The sequence below is a fragment of the Hydra vulgaris genome, chromosome 05 (assembly GCF_038396675.1).
Source record: "Hydra vulgaris chromosome 05, alternate assembly HydraT2T_AEP".
NCBI classification, from domain to species: Eukaryota; Metazoa; Cnidaria; class Hydrozoa; order Anthoathecata; family Hydridae; genus Hydra; species Hydra vulgaris.
In genome coordinates this window covers 8579083-8598031 of record NC_088924.1, presented here as the reverse complement: position 1 = coordinate 8598031, position 18949 = coordinate 8579083, and the positions used below count along the sequence as shown (strand labels likewise).

At 30.7% G+C, this 18949-nt stretch overlaps 1 protein-coding gene across 1 annotated transcript; it reads left to right on the top strand.

The window, feature by feature from the left end:
* The first annotated feature begins 8177 nt into the window (after positions 1-8177).
* LOC136080158 (uncharacterized) lies at positions 8178-9119 on the top strand. The gene has a single exon (XM_065796771.1). It carries the CDS (start codon positions 8178-8180, stop codon positions 9117-9119), a length of 942 nt encoding a protein of 313 aa, XP_065652843.1.
* Positions 9120-18949: the final 9830 nt, after the last annotated feature.

The window sequence follows — 18949 nt, the reverse complement described above, 5'->3', positions numbered from 1 at the left end:
ACAATATTCATCTTGAACTCTAACAGTTACTAATCTACAACTACAAGGGTTGATAAAACTATTTCTCCATAGTTTTTAGTCTGGCTTTCTATTTTTTCAGTGATGTTTAATATCACAGCATTCATAAATTTTATTGCATTCTTTTCAAGAATATGGAGTTGGGGTACCTTTATATTTTTGAGTTGGTAAGTTTGCTTCTGATATCAGTTGAAAGTCAATAGAGGATGAGATATGAATAGTTGATGGCTTATATGAGATATAAATAGTTGATGGCTATTGGTTTTCTTAAACTTAAAAAAAAATAATGGAGTTCCTCTTCATTATAAAATATTCTATCTGTTGAAACTATCAGCTGTTCTACAGAAATTTCTGTGAAAACAATAAGCTGCTCTACAGAAATTTTAGGTTTAGGACGTATACTAGGTCATTTTCTTGATATTGGCCTAGATTTAATGCGTTCAACAGCTGATTGTTCTCTTAAATTCTTTTACAGCTGAGAGATATTCAGGAATTGATTTTACTTTTTTACGTAGTAAACCCTTGAGATCTAAGACTGCTTTCTCAGTTACAACTTCCATGGTCCTTATTATAAAGTAAGATCTCAATCTCTAATAGAATTATAACAGGTGTGAAAGTGTGAACAAATCTGAATTTAATTATTTGAGCATATTAATTTGTTTTTGTGGTTTTATGTACAGACATAAATGTTCTATGAACTATAAACTTTATTATTTATAAAAATAGTTATTTAAAATAAGGTTAAATGCAGCTGAGCGAAAATCTTTTTGAAAGCGACTCAAAATGTTTTTTGTAAATAAGCCTAATATAATTTAAGGGGCTTAGCGGTAAGACTGAATTTGTCTTCTTCTTCCCAGCCGTATATTTTCATGTTATAATAAATAATTTTGTAAGTTTTTCTTTATGTTGATATACATGCAAGAGGAAGGTTATTGTGATTTTTGTTCGAATCCGATGGGCAGTTTAATAATTGAATAAGGTCACTTTAGAGCTTTTTTTTGGAGTTAGTCTCGCAAGCTATTAAGAGTGTTCCCAAACTTGACAAATATATCTGAGATGAGAGTTAAAAATAGCATGATATATATTGGGCAAAGTTTCATATATACAAAGTTTTAATAATGATGGGTTTTATCTGAAATGCCGTTCGATCTGCTTATTTTTAACGCTAAAACGATAGTTTTAACTTCTTAAAATGCGATGCGAAGAAAAGCTAGAGTCTATTTGGTTTCAAGATACTTAATAGAGTTAACTGGATTTATTTTTTGCCCAACTAGTTTCTGAAATTTATTTGCTTATTTATTTTTGTTTAAACACTTATTTAAACACTTATTTATTGCTTATTTATTTTTGTTTAAATATAATAGCTCCTGCTTTTATAGAGTTAAGGGATAACTTATTGGAACGAAGCCATTGAAAAATTTTAGCTAGATCATGATTTATATTTTTGTTAATTTTTTTGATGTGATTTGTAACTTAGGAGCAAGTTGGCGTCATCCGCAAAGTGATACGCAGTAGAAAATTTAAGTGAAACATTTAAATCATTGATAAAAATAAGCAAAAGTAATGGCCTAAGAACTGAGCCTTGTGGAACACCGTTAAAAGATTTAGCTACTTCTGAGTTGATACCATTAATTGAAACAAATTGTGTTCTATTGTAAATTAACAAAAAAATAAATTAAACTTTAATCTAAACCCTGGATAACTTCTGTTATTCTTAAATCTATTTCTAATAAAAACATACTTTATTAGATCAAAAAATGTGAATACCAAAAATTTATTTTTTATTAGGTTTATTTTATTAATTCTAATACAATAGATAGAATTAAGATAATATCAATCTATAAGAAACTAGTACATAAGAATAAATAATAATGATAAAAACTTAATAATAATTAAACAAATAAAAACAAATTACTAATTTTATTTCTATGTAATTTAAACATTTACAATACGTTTGTTAAAAAAATTAAAGCGAGTTAAATTGTTGCTGCATTGTTTACGGTGAAGTCTCTATCTGTGATTTGCTCTGGATGGAATTGTGATGAGAGGAAAGTGTCAGTTGACTATGTCAATGTTATTAATAGTCTTATATTTTTTGATGAGGCCAAATGTTTACAACGGTCGACTCGGGAAGTTAGGTCAAGTTGTAAACATCTGGACTTGTAATCCAACTTTTTTAGTTTGTCTGGTATCTTTGTGGGTTTGCGCTGCATTAAGTCAATAAGCTGTTCATTCTTGGCTATTGAAGCCAACCTTCAACGATTGCCACATCGTTCAATGCTGCTTCACTTTTTCTTTTTTACATATACTATATTGGCCGCTGCTCTAAAGACCTAGTGTCTCTTGTGCCATCTAGTAAAATTTATACTCGTGTTACTCGTCATTTAATTAAGTCTCATCTTTTTACTGTGACTGCTCCTGAGTGCTCCAAAAATTTCTATTGGTCTATTTTTTTTTTTTGCTCCCTTCATCTTGTTTTTCTGATTCATATATTTTGCAATCTTTTCAATCAAAGTTGTCTGAAATAAAAATAACGTTTATGCTGATCTGCTATAGTCATAAAATATTAAAATGATCATACCTCTTGGCTCCTTGTTTTTATTGTGCCCGTAAACTTTAACATACTCTGTATATTCTTTGTTTCTTGTATGTAAAATAAAAAAATGGGAAAACCGCTGTTCAACTTTAGGGTTTTTGTTGGAAGAAAAAGAAATAGATTAAAGACAAAGTCAGAAACTCGAGTTGAAAAACCAGTTTATAGTAAAGACATAAGAGCTAAAGAGAATCAAATATCAGAGAAGTAGATTGGTCTATAGACAATAATAAACGAGGATAAGCGCTATTAAAAACAGGATTTTTTAATTAAAGATGGCACAATAGTTAGAAGGTTAGGTAGCAAATTTAAAAATGGAAAGATTTGAGAGTGCTACATCCAGATGATGAAAAAGAAATAGTTTGTTATATTAAAAACAAAAACAGAGCCCACTAGGGACTCTCTAAGAAAGAAGTTTATGAAATTATTTTATGTGTCTTGAAAATCCGAGAGCATTTAAACAAAAAGGAAAAGGTCGAAGAAAGCTTTCAAAATAATCCGTAAGTGAAAAAATAGCCCTTAAAAATGGAAGACAAGCAATTTTTTTTTACATAGTTTTTTTTCTAAAATTTTCTAAGGGTACAGTAGACATTAAGTAGATGCTAAATACTTTTCGTTATTATATCAATTATTTAGACTTGGGCAATCATTCTGGAGACGATGGCACGCTGAACATGATAATATTGTCATTATAAAGCATGGAGAGTTAAAATAAATAGAACACTAAACAGTAACAGGGAGATGGTTGAAGGTCATTTAGGTACATATTTTTTTACTAGGGTAAAGGCGCCTATGATGGCATACTTAACTTTGAGGCTTCATTATTCAGTATCCTGAAGACCAATAATAAAAGTTTTGATACGGATACATTCCTTGTTAAATCTAGAACAATAATTAACCTGGTAGTTTTCATCAGTTTTATTTTTTTTATAAGTTATTCTTATTGTAAAAAAAAGCACAAGTATGCCATCATAGGCAACCACTGCTCCTATGATGGCATAGGGGAGGATGGGGCTAGTTAGGATCGAGGGTAAAGTAATGATTTCATTTAACCATAGAGTCTTTCCTCAGAAAAGCCAGAAATTACTCGAAACCATCCTAATTTACCATTTCATGCTACACACCAGCATTGTAAAATTTTGCGCATGCGCATAGGATATTGCGTTTTACGTATTTTTTGGACCAAAAAAAATTTTGGAGCATCGCTTTCTTTTAGCTTTACTTAAAAATAAGTTTTTCTTATAAAAAAAAGGTTTTCCCAACTCGTCAATATTTCAACACCCCCAACTCGTCAGTATGCCATTATGGGTAAAAGTCATCATTTTCATTAAAACAAGCTGTGTCTGCTTTGTTCAAAAGATAAAATTAAAGTAAGTATTCCACTAAATGCACAAAACTTAAATATAAAATGCATGAAAATTTCATTTCTGTACAGTTAATAGTAAAATCGCAATCTTAAAAATATGAAGGAAATAAAACTACAACAGCACATTCCAAAATCGATTTTTATTGATTATAAAAACAATACTTGTGCACAAGGGACGTTTTTTCACTAAAACTAATGTAAAGTCAGTATAGTCATGTAGGTCTAATCATTTTTTTACCAAAACCAATTTTAATGGAAATATGACCGATCATAGGCGCTATGCCATCATAGGCGCCTTTCCCCTACATATTGTTTTTTTAGCTTTGCCTCAGTACATAAAGATATATTGTCAAATTCATTTTTAACTGCTCTGAAGTTGTTCATTAATTGTGTCAACAATTTTCTGGGAATTTTTACCTCCCCCTTGCTCTTGTCAACAACTTGTCAAACTTCCAGAGGGCCTCCTAAAAAATTATATCAACATTCAATTCCCCCCCCCCCTCCTCCCTAAAAAAAATAATTATAATAATAAAAATAATTAAAAAATTTAATGGAAAAAAAAAACCAGTATTTTAAATAGACTAATTTACAACTAAAACAAAAAGAAGGTTAAAAGTAAACTATTTAGAGAACTATTTAAAATTAAAAATATTTGCTTTGAACAAAAAGTGGATGAAAGTGAAAGGTATAGAAAAAAAGTTATTAAACTATTAACTTAAGAACATATTTCCAGTTTATAACTACAAAAATTTACTCTGAACAAAAAAATAAAGATTAAAGGGTTCAAGTAAATATATAAACCTAACACTTTTAAATTATGAACATATTTTAAATTAATACAACAATTCAATACACCAATCCTCCTTACTTTAACTTTAAACCTAATTCATGTTTACAGTAAAAGCCAATTATTTTTAATAGAGTTTAGTTCAACGAAAAATAGATTTATCAAGTTGTATAAACCAGTGGTCTGCAACGTATTGAGACAGAAGAGCCAAAAGTTGCTATTTACAAAGTTTTAGCCTGCTGTACAAACAAAAAAGATTTATGTTAGTACATGGTCTATATTATACTATTTAAACGTTTAAACTAGGGGTCGGCAACCTGCGGCTTGCAAGCTTTGTGTGGTTCTTTTGATCTCAAGATGCCCCTCTTCAGCTCCATGCACAAATATTAGTATAATACTGAAATAAGGTTGTTGGTAACACTTTAAAAACAGAGCTTTTAAAGAGCTACCAAATTCTTCATTTCAAATCTTTTTTTCAAATCATTTACCAAATCTTTATTTCAATATTATATTAATATTTGTGAATTAGCTCTATTCACATCAACTGCAGGTTGCCAACCCGTGGTATAAACGTTCAAATAATATAGTGTAGACCAAGTACTTATTTAAACCTTTTTTGTTTGCACAACAGACTAACCAAAAACAACTTTGAAAAAAATAGTGTTACGAGTAAACATCACGTGTGTGCTTATTTAGTTCTGTACGTGTCGCGTCTTTTTAAAGCACAACACGGTTTTTAAAAAGTAGCAATATAAAATTATTAAAATACTGAAGCAATATAAAATTATTAAAATACTGAAGCAATATAAAATTATTAAAATACTGAAGCAATATAAAATTATTAAAATACTGAAGCAATATAAAATTATTAAAATACTGAAGCAATATAAAATTATTAAAATACTGAAGCAATATAAAATTATTAAAATACTGAAGCAATAGCAAATTATTAAAATACTAAAGGTTTAGCAAGTATGTAACGCAGGACTACAAAAGCTGCCTAATTTTCCTTTTTTTAAGTAACTAAATTTATTTAAAAAGTAACATTTTTGATGTCAACTTGTCTTGACCTCGCCCTTCCTCCTGTCAACAAATGTAGAAAAATTCAGATCCCCCTTTCTCCCCCCCTCCCCGTATTTTTTCGACGTAATTTATGGACAGCCTCTCTGCGACTTGGTTTTTATTTTTGAATAAGTTTTTAAGTTTTATATATTTGTACAGTTTATGTGATACGAAGCTACTTTTGATTTTAAAACTTATTATCAGATATCTTAGCTGATGAGATTTGTTGTAATATTATCAGATATCTTAGCTGATGAGATTTGTTGTAATATTATCAGATATCTTAGCTGATGAGATTTGTTGTAATATTATCAGATATCTTGGCTAATGAGATTTGTTGTAATATTATCAGATATCTTAGCTGATGAGATTTGTTGTAATATTATCAGATATCTTAGATAATGAGATTTGTTGTAATATTATCAGATATCTTAGCTGATGAGATTTGTTGTAATATTATCAGATATCTTAGCTGATGAGATTTGTTGTAATATTATCAGATATCTTAGCTGATGAGATTTGTTGTAATATTATCAGATATCTTAGATAATGAGATTTGTTGTAATATTATCAGATATCTTAGCTGATGAGATTTGTTGTAATATTATCAGATATCTTAGCTGATGAGATTTGTTGTAATATTATCAGATATCTTAGCTGATGAGATTTGTTGTAATATAATGAATAACAAAGAAAAAATAAGAAGCTGCGTATGGGTAAGTAAAATTGCAGCAGAAAGAGTTTTTAATTACGACGAAACATCACAGTTTGTCAAATACGATGTAGATAGTACTACTACTAAGTTGTTATATGCTGGCAAAGGAAAATCATTTAAAAAAGTTATTTGCAAAAACGGAGAGAGTATTAAGATAAACTTATTTGTTATTTTATTAGTGAGTCATTGCTCACTGTGCCTTTAAGAGTTTTATTTTTAAAAAGTAAAATCGTGATTTTTTTATTTTTAGGAAAAGTTTTATTGTGTCAAGTAGTTTACTGGTAAAGGCATAATAAGCCAGATGACCCCAAAAAGAGCTGTCAATATTATAATAAGTTTGATCATCTCAACAACGGAGAATGGTTCGCAAGACAACTGTTTGCTATTGGCTGCATATAGGAAGCTCGATAAGAAAGAAATTCTATTCTGATTCTGAGTCGAATATTTTGAATCTCAATGACTCAGATTTTTAGATAAAATGCTAACTTAAAATTAAACTTTCAAACATCAGGGAGTTATAATCCATAAATTCAAATTTTTTAAAAACAAAAAATTTAGTTTACTTTCGCTTTTTTGAGATTTTCGGATTACAGTGGTTCTCATAGATTATAATGGTCCTCACGCCTCCAATTTGTTTAGCTTCACCAACAACAGAGTAGATCACTCTTCCCTATTTATCAACCTTGTTATGACTTTGAACGAAAAAAACCAGTCTTACTCCTGAAACCGAATGCAAAAACACCGATCTTAGTCCAACTGTTACAACAATCAATGTTATTCAAGATAACATAATAAATAAATAACAAGACATCATTAGCTATCAATATCAATCAAAAATCAACTAGCAACCCCTGCAAAAACACATTTATCAACTCAGCCATTTATACGATTTATAAAATTGTTAAGATCTAAATTGTTCAACAAATCATTTCCTTGTAGATAAGATAATACTAAATAACGAAACTTTCATTTTGATCACATAATTCCGTTTTTGCTTGAATAAACTGAATAAACAATCTCGAATGTCGAATAATACTTGTATAAAACTCGAATAATACTTGTATAAAACTTGTCGAATAATACTTGTATAAAACTTTTAGATGAGCGATTCGCTTGGCACGTGGCGTGCCTAGCGAATTGCTCATCTGAAAGCTATCGAGCTGGTTTAAATAAGTTTTTTAACTTATCGGCTCCGACGTTTCATAGCACAATACAATAAACATATTTAAAAATTAAACAAAAGAAAATTTTTAATTATAAAAACTTTTTAAAAAAAAATCAAATAAACAATAAAATATGAAAATTTATGTAAATATAAATGTCGTGAATGACGTCTTCCGAGATGCAAGAAGACAATTAGCGGGTGCATTAAATAACAATAACTTTATGTGGTCTTTTGGCGCGTTACGGGAATTTGAAAAATGCAATTAAGATTTATTTAAGGGTACTGCTACGGTTGATAATATATATATAAAGGAGTTAGTGTTGTAAATAGTTATTTGCAGTCAGATAATATTACAATAATATAAGTTTTTAAAAACACTGATTCAATAGTGTCTCTGGGAAACTTTTCGAACTCCCCACACTAAAAGGTGGCGACCCTGCCAGGACAAACGAATGTTACGAATACGCAAAAATGGACCAAGAACAAAATTACAAGAAAGAAATCAACATGTTAAAAGTGAACATTAAAGTTATAGAACGCAACACGATAAATGGCGATAAATCAAGCATAGTTTTGGCATTAGACAAAACTATGCTTGATTTCGAAATGGCGAAGGATGAGCTGACCAGAAAAATGCTTGACGACGGCGAAAACGTCGATTCGGTTGAAGAATGGCTTTCAAAACCAATAATGGAAGTAGAAGCAGCAATTGAAATTAAAAACAAAATGGGGGACAAATTGGGCACAATAAATAAAAAAAAATTAATAAAAAAATTTGAATATGAAAAACAAATTATGGAACAGCAGTTAACGATTCAAAAAGAAGCGGAACAAGTTTCATTGCGAAAAATTCTAAACGAAGAAGAATGGTACCTAAGGAAACTAAAAATGAAAGAAACATTTCGTAAATCTCTTGGAAACGGAAACGAAGCTACTCAGCAATCAGTCAAGCTTCAAAAGTATACAATTACAAAATTTAATGGCGACTATAAAGACTGGTTACATTTTTGGAATCAATTCACGGTAGAAGTCGACAATTCAAACATATCGAACATTAGCAAATTCAACTACTTACTGGAACTCGTTGAAGGAAAACCCAGAGAGGACATACTTAGTTTACCACATTCATTGGATGGGTATAATGAAGCAAAACGTATATTACAAGACACTTATGGAAAAGATATTTGGGTTAACAAAGCGTTGATTAAAGATCTTGAAGGAATAACGGCTATACACAACACGTACAAAATCAAAGATGTTCACGACTTCTGTAATAAGCTTGCAAGAACAGTACGAAAATTGAAAACAATGAACAAACTGCAAACTGCTCAATCGTTTGTGTATTCATTAATGGATAAACTTGGACCAGTTCTTGAAATACTAACACAAATCGATGACGGATGGGAAGAATGAGGACTGAAGCAACTTGTCGAAAAGTTGCAAAAATACATAAAAAGAAATCTATTAAACTCAACTTTTAACCCAAGCGATGAACAAGTAAAATTCGATAAAAAGAACGCAATTGTACAGTCAAGGTCTTATGAACATTGAAGCACTGCATTCAAACAATACAGTGGCGGTCATTATGATAAAGCAGTTATCACAAGTGTAGGTAAACATGGATGTATCTACTGTGGGTTACAAAATTACAAAAGCGAAGGTTGCACAAAAGTGCTAAACGTTGCAAGACGCAAGGAGATTTTAACGAGCAAAAGGTTATGTTACAACTGTATTGGTTATGGACACTCGGCAGCAAATTGTCAATCAAGACGATGCAGGAAGTGTAATAAAAAACATCACACGTCCATTTGTCAAAATGGGAATGCAACAATGGACAGTAAATTAGAAAACAAAACAGAAACCATGGAAACAGTGTTTAATGCTAGTAGAACTATTCACCCGACAGTGATTTCAAAAGTAAACGGGGAAAAAGCGAGGGTAATGTTGGATACAGGGGCTGGAAGTTCTTGTATATGTACGAACTTGTTAACAAAACTGAAGTTAAACCCTACACAAAAGGAACATAAAAGCATTGAACAGCTATATGGAACGGTGGACAAGCGTGTGGAATTATATAACGTCACGCTAGAATCAATAACTATATCAGAATTTTGCATCAAGGTTGAATGTACCAATGCAGAAAAGGAAATACTAACCTTCTTACCCAACCCGATGATCAAGGGTGTAAAGAAGCAATTTGCAAAAACAAGGAGACTAAAATTTAGCGGTGACGAAGGAAGTGATGAATTGCAACCTGTTCACGTGTTACTCGGTACTGCTGATTATCAGCGAATAAAAACTACGTAACCGGTAGTTCTGGGGAAAAATCCGGATAAAGATCCCGGAGCTGAATTAACTATGTTGGGATGGACTCTTTGTGGGAGACGAACACAATTAAGTTCTGGTATTGAAAAAAGTTTCTTATTGAATACGGGTGATGAGGAGTTCGAGCAAATGTGTGGTTTAGAAGTGCTTGGATTATCCGACACAAACAGTGAATAAATGTTCCACCAAGACTTGAGCGAAAATCTGCACCAAACCAGCGAAGGATATTATGAAACTAGAATGCCTTGGAAAAAGGATGCTGTTAAATTGCCAAACAACAGAGATCTGGCCATTAAAAGGTTTAAAAATGGATTGATTTGGTATAAGGACGTAAAGAAAATGGAATTAATGGAGTTACGGTTTACAAGGGTGATTTTTGGTTCCAGTTCAAGCCCTTACATTCTCGGCGCTACCATTAAAAAGCATATATCAAAATACAAGGATACTTTTCCAAAAATAGTGCTTGCCTTGGAAGAAGATAATTATGTTAATGATCTGAAAGCAGGTGGAGAAACGGAAGAAGAACTTATCAGGTTCAAAAATGAATGATCGCAAATCTTAACAGAAGCTGGATTCCAGCTGCATAAATGGCATAGCAACGTAAACAAATTGGAAAGCGACGTTGAGGTCAAATCAACAAAAATACTTGGGATTCCTTGGAACAAGGAAACAGATCAACTATCAATTGAATTTCCTGCTTGCATCAATAATGAAAATAAGGAAGTAATGACAACAACGAAAATGCTATCTGCTATTAACAGTGTTTTTAACTTATTGGGATTTAGTACACCAGTTTTAATCACTGGAAAAATATGATACAGTCAACTTTGTTTATCAAAACTCAGATGGGATCAACAAATTCCGAACAAATTTTCGGAAGAATGGCAAAACTGGATCAAGGAAATAAGCAACAAAAGAACTATTTTAATTTCGCGGAGCGTTGTGGCCGGAAGAATTATTGAAGTAAAGCTCCAAGGATTCTCAGATGCAAGTAAATCGGCAATTTGTGCATGCATCTACGCTGCAATAAGTCATCAAAATTCGAAAACAAGCAACCTACTTGTAGCAAAATCACGAATGGCACCAAGGGATTTTAGTATTCCAAGACTGGAACTGGTAGCAGCGCATACCCTGAGCAAGTTGATGAATCACGTTAGGAAGATGTTAATCAAGTATAACATTATTGAAGTATATAATTGGGTTGACAGTACTACTGTACTTTATTGGTTAAAAAAAAGGGGCAGTTGGTCACAGTTTGTTAGAAACCGAGTTCAACAGATCTTATTGAATGGAGATGTAAAATAGCTCTACGTCCCGACAAAAGAAAACCCTAGTGATCTTGGAACAAGAGGACTGAGTCCGGGGAAGCTCTCAAGCTTATGGTTCAATGGTCCGATATAGTTGAAACATAAAGAAAATCGGCCAACCCAATTAGAAATAGTCGGAACGCCGTACTCATCCTGTGAAAGTATTGGTGTAAAAGAGAACGTCGGTATGGTAACAGAAGAAATAAAAGGGCGTCCTATACTCGAAGAACTGTGGAGTAAACATAAGTATTGGAAGATTTTAAAGATATCATTTTTTATAAAAAGTTTCATTTACAATTGTCGTAATAAAGAAAAAATAATAGGACCGATAAAAACCGAAGAGATGATTGAAGCAGAATTGGCGAATATTAAGCTGCTTCAAGAAGTTGTTGTACTAAAATCCGATATGGAACTTAAGCAGGATCAAAATCAGCTGTGGAGATGTCGCGGAAGAATCTCCGGGTATAATCCCAAATTTGTACCAAAAGGATTCCAACTAACTCTACGAATTATCAAGCATCATCACAAGAAAACGCTACATGGAGGAGTAGGAGATACATGGGTAGCATAAGAGAAAGATTTTGGATACCAAATTTGAGAGTTGCCATAAAAAATATCATTTGTGAATGCAATTTGTGTAAGAGATACAGAGTGAACCGCTGCCACCTTCAACAAGAGCAATGTTACCACTCTTTGGAACTGAAGATGATGAACCGTTTACGGTTACCGGTGTCGATTTTGCCAGTCCTCTAAAATATAAAGCGTCAGAAAACTCATTAGGAAAATGTTATGTTGCACAGTTTACATGCGCGAGTACAAGAGCCGTCTGCCTTAAACTTTGTCATGATCTATCTCCGGAGAATTTCAAAAGATTTTAAAAGAGTTTGTTGCAAGGAAAGGACTGCCTCAGATAATGATCAGTGATAATGCAAAAACGTTTGTAGCAACGGGAAAGTGGTTACTTACACTTAGTAAGGACGAAAATCTCGCAAACTATCTTGGTACTCAAGCTATAAAATGGAGGTTTAATCTATCAAGAGCGCCTTGGTGGGGAAATTTATTTGAAAGATTAATCGGAATAATGAAGGAGAGTTTATCAAAAACAATCGGGAAAGGAATGCTAAGTTTTAATGAATTAGAGGAAGTGTAGTTGGATGTGGAGTGCTCTATGAACAACAGATCACTTTGTTACCAAGATAACCAGTTCGACAATCAAGTGTTGACACCGAACGTTTTAATGAGAGGAAAACCTGCGATCTTGCTTGAAGAAGATATTGATTTAATAACAAAAGGGGATTGGGCAATAAGGAGAATTAAGTTTGTGAAAAATTGTAAGGATCACCTGAGAAAATTATGGACAAACGAATACGTACACGCGATGGAAGAACAACAACAAGCAAGGAAAAGAAAAATCAATGTAAAATTGCCAGGTTTTGGAAGTATAGTGCTAATTAAAGATGATGTGAAAGACAAGGCACTTCTCAATATTGGGCGAATTGAAAGCGAAATTAAGGAGAAGGACGGAGTTATATGCGGTTTTAAAATTCTATTTGGAAACGGTTATGTGATTGAACGACCGATTCAGTTGATGTGTGACCTGGAAATGGATTTTGAGGCAGGAAAAATTGAAATGGAAGAGAACGTGGAAAGCCAGGCTAACGAGGATACGTTGAAAAGGACAATGAGACGAGCGAAATCGGATGCAAGACAGATGATCAATTGCATCTTGGAAGACGAGATAGAAGTTGATTAAAGCCGAAGTCTCAGCTTTAATCGGGGGAGTGTGTGGTGAATGACGTCTTCCGAGATGCAAGAAGACAATTAGCGGGTGCATTAGATAACAATAACTTTATGTGGTCTTTTGGCGCGTTACGATAATTTGAGAAATGGAATTAAGATTTATTTAAGGGTACTGCTGCGGTTGAAAACATATTTATAAAGGAGTTAGTGTTGTAAATAGTTATTTGCAGTCAGATAATAATACAATAATATAAGTTTTAAAAAACAGTGATTCATTAGTGTCTCTGGGAAACCTTTACGAATTCCCTACATAAAAAAGTTAAAAAAAACTAAAGTATTTTAAATAAATAAAATTGTAAACAATCGTTTAAAAAAACTATATTAACATTTTCTTTTTGGGAAAATTTAATTATAGTTTTTAATGTTTTATTATTTTAAATATTATTCAAAAATTTAAAATTATTATTTTAGAAACTTCGTTATTTATTTGCAAATTACGCAATAAACTGATTCATTCAAAAATTAATTGCAAACAACCAAAGATTGTTTTGTTTTCTAGTTGATGTAAAATGGGGTTTAACTCCACCTGCATAAAGCTTCTCGCTCCCGCAGAAAACTTTTCGCACTTCACTTAAGAAGGTTCCTATCAAAAAAATCTTTCATTAAACCTATTAAGTTATACATTTTTGCTTCTGAAGTTTTAATACTCTAAAATTAAAACTTTTTCTTTCAGAATAAAAAAAAAAAAAAGATTGTCTTCTTTTTTATAATAATATCTACCTAAATTTGGTTAGATTTTGGTCTTCTTTCTTCCTTCTAAACCTAATAACTTAAAAACAGCCTAAATACTTGTTGTTAATAAGTTAAAAGCATGTATCAAAATCGCGTAAATATCTTTTACCAATATTTAAGAATCTACAGAAAAACATATATTAGGAAAAACGCAAAACAAAACAAAAAATATTTCAGGGCACGCTTTTCAACTTCTGAGTAATTTATAAAAATGGAAAAAGTAGATACGATATTATAAGGAATACCTTTAACAAGTGAGGGTTTAAAGTTAAGGTTTAAAACTTGAAAATCATTTTTTTTTTTATACAGCGGAGAAAAAAGAATTAGCCTCACCTTATGTTTTTATTCTAATATAACAAAAATGGCAGTGAAACAATTATTAAATCTACTTTATTTCTTAATATCTTTTACTACAACTAAAAAGTTTATAAATTGGTATGTTTAATTAATTATAAATGGAAAAAAAATTAAAAGTATTCAATATTCGAAGAAAATGAATTAGCCTCATTTACATTTTATACAAGAAAATACAGAAAATATTTTGTTTTTACGCTCATTTAATATTTAGTATTACTTCCTGATTTTTTAATGACTTCAATTATGCGGCTTGACAAATACCAGTCACAAAATTTTGGATAGTTTCTATTTCATTCTAAGCTTCTCTGTATAGTATTTCGTTCCAAGCTTCTCTAATACGAGTTTTCAGCTCCAAGGTGGATTTAAATTGCTTACCATTTTCTAAAACCTTTCTAGAAAGTATTGCCTATAGATTTTCAATTAGGTTAAGATCTGGACTACATGCAGGCCATTCCATTACGTGAATATTTTTTTCTCTAAACCAAGCTTTTGTAAGTTTTGAATTATAGATAGCAGCATTTTCTTGTTGAAAAGTGAAACTTTAACCCATCAATTCCTCACCATGTTCAAGCAAACTTATTTCTAATAAGTCAATATAGTCCTGTGAATTGATATTTGGTGAAATCCATGCCAGTGGGAGTTTTCCAGCAAAGGAAAAAGCCGCCCAAACCATAGCAGTTTCACCACCAAAGTTACAACTTATCCGAGTTTCTTTCTCTTTTCGAAGATTGTGCCAGTAATATTGATCGCCATCAGGACCATCTAGATTGAACTGTTTTTCATCACTAAAGAAAACTTAATGCCATTCTTCCTGCCAAGACATGTGTTATTTTGCAAATTGTAATCTTACTTCTTTATGAAAAGCAGTAAGTTTTGGTTTTGGTTTACGCTTTTTCCAAACTATGTTTGGATCTTCATTTAAGATTTGTCTCACACGTTGAACAGATACAGGTAATTGTGAATCAGCGCGAATTTGAGATGCAGTCATGTTCTAAGCAGCAGAACAACGTACAATATCTCATTTAGTACGATTATCAATTTTACGTTTGCCACCACTTCCCTTATAAGTTCCATAATTAACGCCAATCTTGAAGTGATTATTAACCACTTTTGGAGATCCTTTAATTTTCTTAGCAATTTCTCAATTAGATAAGCTTGTATCTTTGTATGCTTACAGATTTACAAAACATTGGATCAGTACATGGTGAGGCTAATTCTATTTTCTCCACTGTAGAGAAGTAGCCGTTGCTAAGATGTTGTTATGGACGCTTACTTTTTAAAATATATGTAAGTATGAACATAACCAACATTGATTAAAAATTTTTAATTCTAAGTATCCAGCATTAAAAAGCATTAAAATTCTAAATAAGAAACAATTATTGAGAAACTTTTTATTTATTTTTTTTAGGCACTTTTTTCTTATAGGAACTTTAAGTGAATTTTAATTCTTTAAGTGGCGTATTCTTACGTGAGTATACGCCACTAAAAAAATTTTCTATAGAAAAAAAGGAATTTCAGAAATTTCGTCTGAAATTTATTTATTTATTTTATTTTATTTTTTGTTCCTTATTACTTTTGAAAACGTTACGTTAATATTTCATATAATTTACAAGTTAAAATAAAATAATAAAACAATTATAAGGGAAGATATTTAATATATATATATAAAAAAAGAACGCAGAAACTCGTAGAAGACCGTATGGTCTTGTCGTCGAGTTCTGTTGTAAAAAGATGTTGATGCATTTTTATATGTTAAATATTTCACGTAGTAAATAAAAAAGTAAGTGTTTTGCAATAATAAAAGAACAAGATTTAAATAAAAAATTTTCAGAAAAAATAAAAAAGTTCACAAAAATTTCTTAAAGATAATTTGGCAGATAATATAACATCAGTATTGGCTTGCAGATCGTAAATAATTGAATTACAAATCATATCAAGAAAAAAAAGATAGAAATAAAAAGAAAAAATTTTCTTATAGATAATATAGACAGATAATATAGGTATAACACAGATAACAGATAATATAGATAATATATTAATACAGGCTTGCAGATCGTAAATAATTAAATAAAAATCATACAATTAAAATCATACATTACAAATCATATAAACCGATATAAATAATAGATAAAAAGAATTTCAAAAGGTTTTAAAAGTACATTTGTATATTGTATTATTAATTTCATAAACTACTTTTTCAACTTTTTTTCTAAACAACATGTAATTCCATTTAAAAGTAAAATCAAAGTTATTTGTCTTTTAAATAACTTTTTAATTGTCTTAAACGGTCCACGAAATGATGTGCAAAATTTAAAATAATTAGTTTTTGAAAATGGTTGCATTAAAAAATCAAGTTAAGTTGATATATGTTTAAAACATTCATTTTTCTTAAGAGAGGCTTTGAATGAGTTCGTCGATCACAAGAATTATCAAAACGAGCTATATGTTTCTGATGACGATGAAGAGGCTCTAGTTTACTTTTGTTAGTACTGCCACACGCAATATTTGCATAGTTAATATGGAGGTGAATAAGTGAATAATACGATTGCGTTAAAGCGCGCATGTTTAAATAGTTTTTTGATTTGTATAATATTCCAATACTTTTTGAAATTTTGTTGCTTAAATTTTCGATATATTCCGAAAAACGGTGTAGTTTTTACTCTTTTTACTTGAATATTATCAATGAATAAAGATGGCGTTTTATATGGTATTAGTTTTTTTTTTTTTTTTGGAATGTGGATGAAATAGAGTCCAGTTAGTTTTGTCAATATTTACTGAAATTTATGGACTTTGAACCAGTCGAAAATTTTTTTAAGTTCCAAGTTCATAATTTCAATTAATATAGTAATGTTGCTGTGAGATAAAAATAAATTTGTGTCGTTGGCAAACATTATTGTCCTCAGGCTGGATGCTTTGTGGAGATCATTGACATAAGAAAAAGAAGAGGTATATAGCTAGAAACAGCTTCAATAGACCGAATTTTTTACCCCATCCCCACCCTTAATAAAAACAGGTACAGAAACTTTTTTACGTAGTATTTTAAACAGATGCCAAAACTTTTTTCCATATTGTTTTTAAAACAGGTAAAACTTTTTTCCATATTGTTTTTAAAACAGGTAAAACTTTTTTCCATATTGTTTTTAAAACAGGTATAAAAAATTTTTACGCCTCAAATAATTTTGATCCGCACTTTTTTTTGCACAGGTCCGCGCCCACACATGAACAGAAAGTTTTTCCTCATCGAATTAGTTTTTTTTTAGAGACGTTTTTTATTATAACGGGTGAAGCGTAAGTTGTCGGAAAAAATAAAAGCTTCAATATCTTATCTAAAAAATCAAAAAAGTATATCTGATAATATACTTTTTTAAATAAAGTATTTATATTTAAATAAAAATCAATTAATTCGTATATAAAAAAAATACCATCATTTGCAGTTGATCGCAATTTTACTTTGAAACCTTTCATAAGCAAATGCAAAAAATCTAAATTAATTTCTTGTAGTTTTAATTTAATGCAATCAATCAAAACTTGCTCTATTGAAGCCAATTTCTCTCGTAAACCTTTTGTGACAAATATTCACAAACGTTTTCAATTGGTTGTGCTTGAGGTCCATTTGGGGGATTTTCATCAACGTAATTGACACATTCGTCTATCTAGTTTAAAGAATCTTTACAACAATTAGAAGTTGCTAGATTTAGCCAAAATAAACAGTTAAGTTCTCCTTGATACTTGTGAATGAACGTAAGAAGTCGTTTTTCTAAACATTAATCAATATAGATTGATGAATTAATTGCTACAGCCTTGGAAGTACGAAACGATGGCTTGGACATATCACCATCAGATATGACTATCCACATGACAAATTTTTTTGAACAATTCACTTTTCCTTTAAACTTTCTGAGCATTTTTTGTTGTTTGTTTATTATTCAGAATTTCCAGTCATGTTGTCACCTGAAAAACAAAAGTATTTTTCATCACCGATGATTAAAAGTGGTTTTGTGTTATAGAGCTGGTTAACGAGTTTCCTGCTCTTTTCTGTGCTTTTAATTGTAGTTCCATAGTGTATTTTATTATTGTTGTTATTATTATTATTATTATTGCTGCTATTATTATCATTGTTATTATTTTTATTATTATTATTATAGTATAGAATATACTTTTTATAATCATTATTATTACTTTTAATCGCCATTATCACTACTGAACTTTAATTTACCCCTACTTGTATCTTAATTAATATTATTATTATTTTATTGTTATTTCGATAGATGTTAACTTCATGGTAGTGCTTATTACTATTTTTAAATAACCTTGTAACGAATCTTAACCTCGTAACCTTGTAACGAATCTTAACCTCGTAACCTTGTAACGAATCTTAACCTCGTAACCTTGTAACGAATCTTAACCTCGTAACCTTGTAACGAATCTGTACATTTAACTTTGATAAAATAAACGCTCTCTTCTTTTTTCGTCTAAACATATCATCGTTCGAAAAACACTGAAGAGCATTGGTTGCATTTCTTATTTCTAAAAAAGTCTAATATTACTGTTGGTTGCATTTTTAAAAAACATTTTTAATATTATCATGCCAGTCCTACTTTAAAAAATATTTGCCTAAATAAGTCTGTTTTTTTTTTTACTTGGTGATTATAATATTTATCTGATACGAACAATTTATGACATTGTGACGTCTAGTTCTTTAAACTTACTTTCGTTTCATAA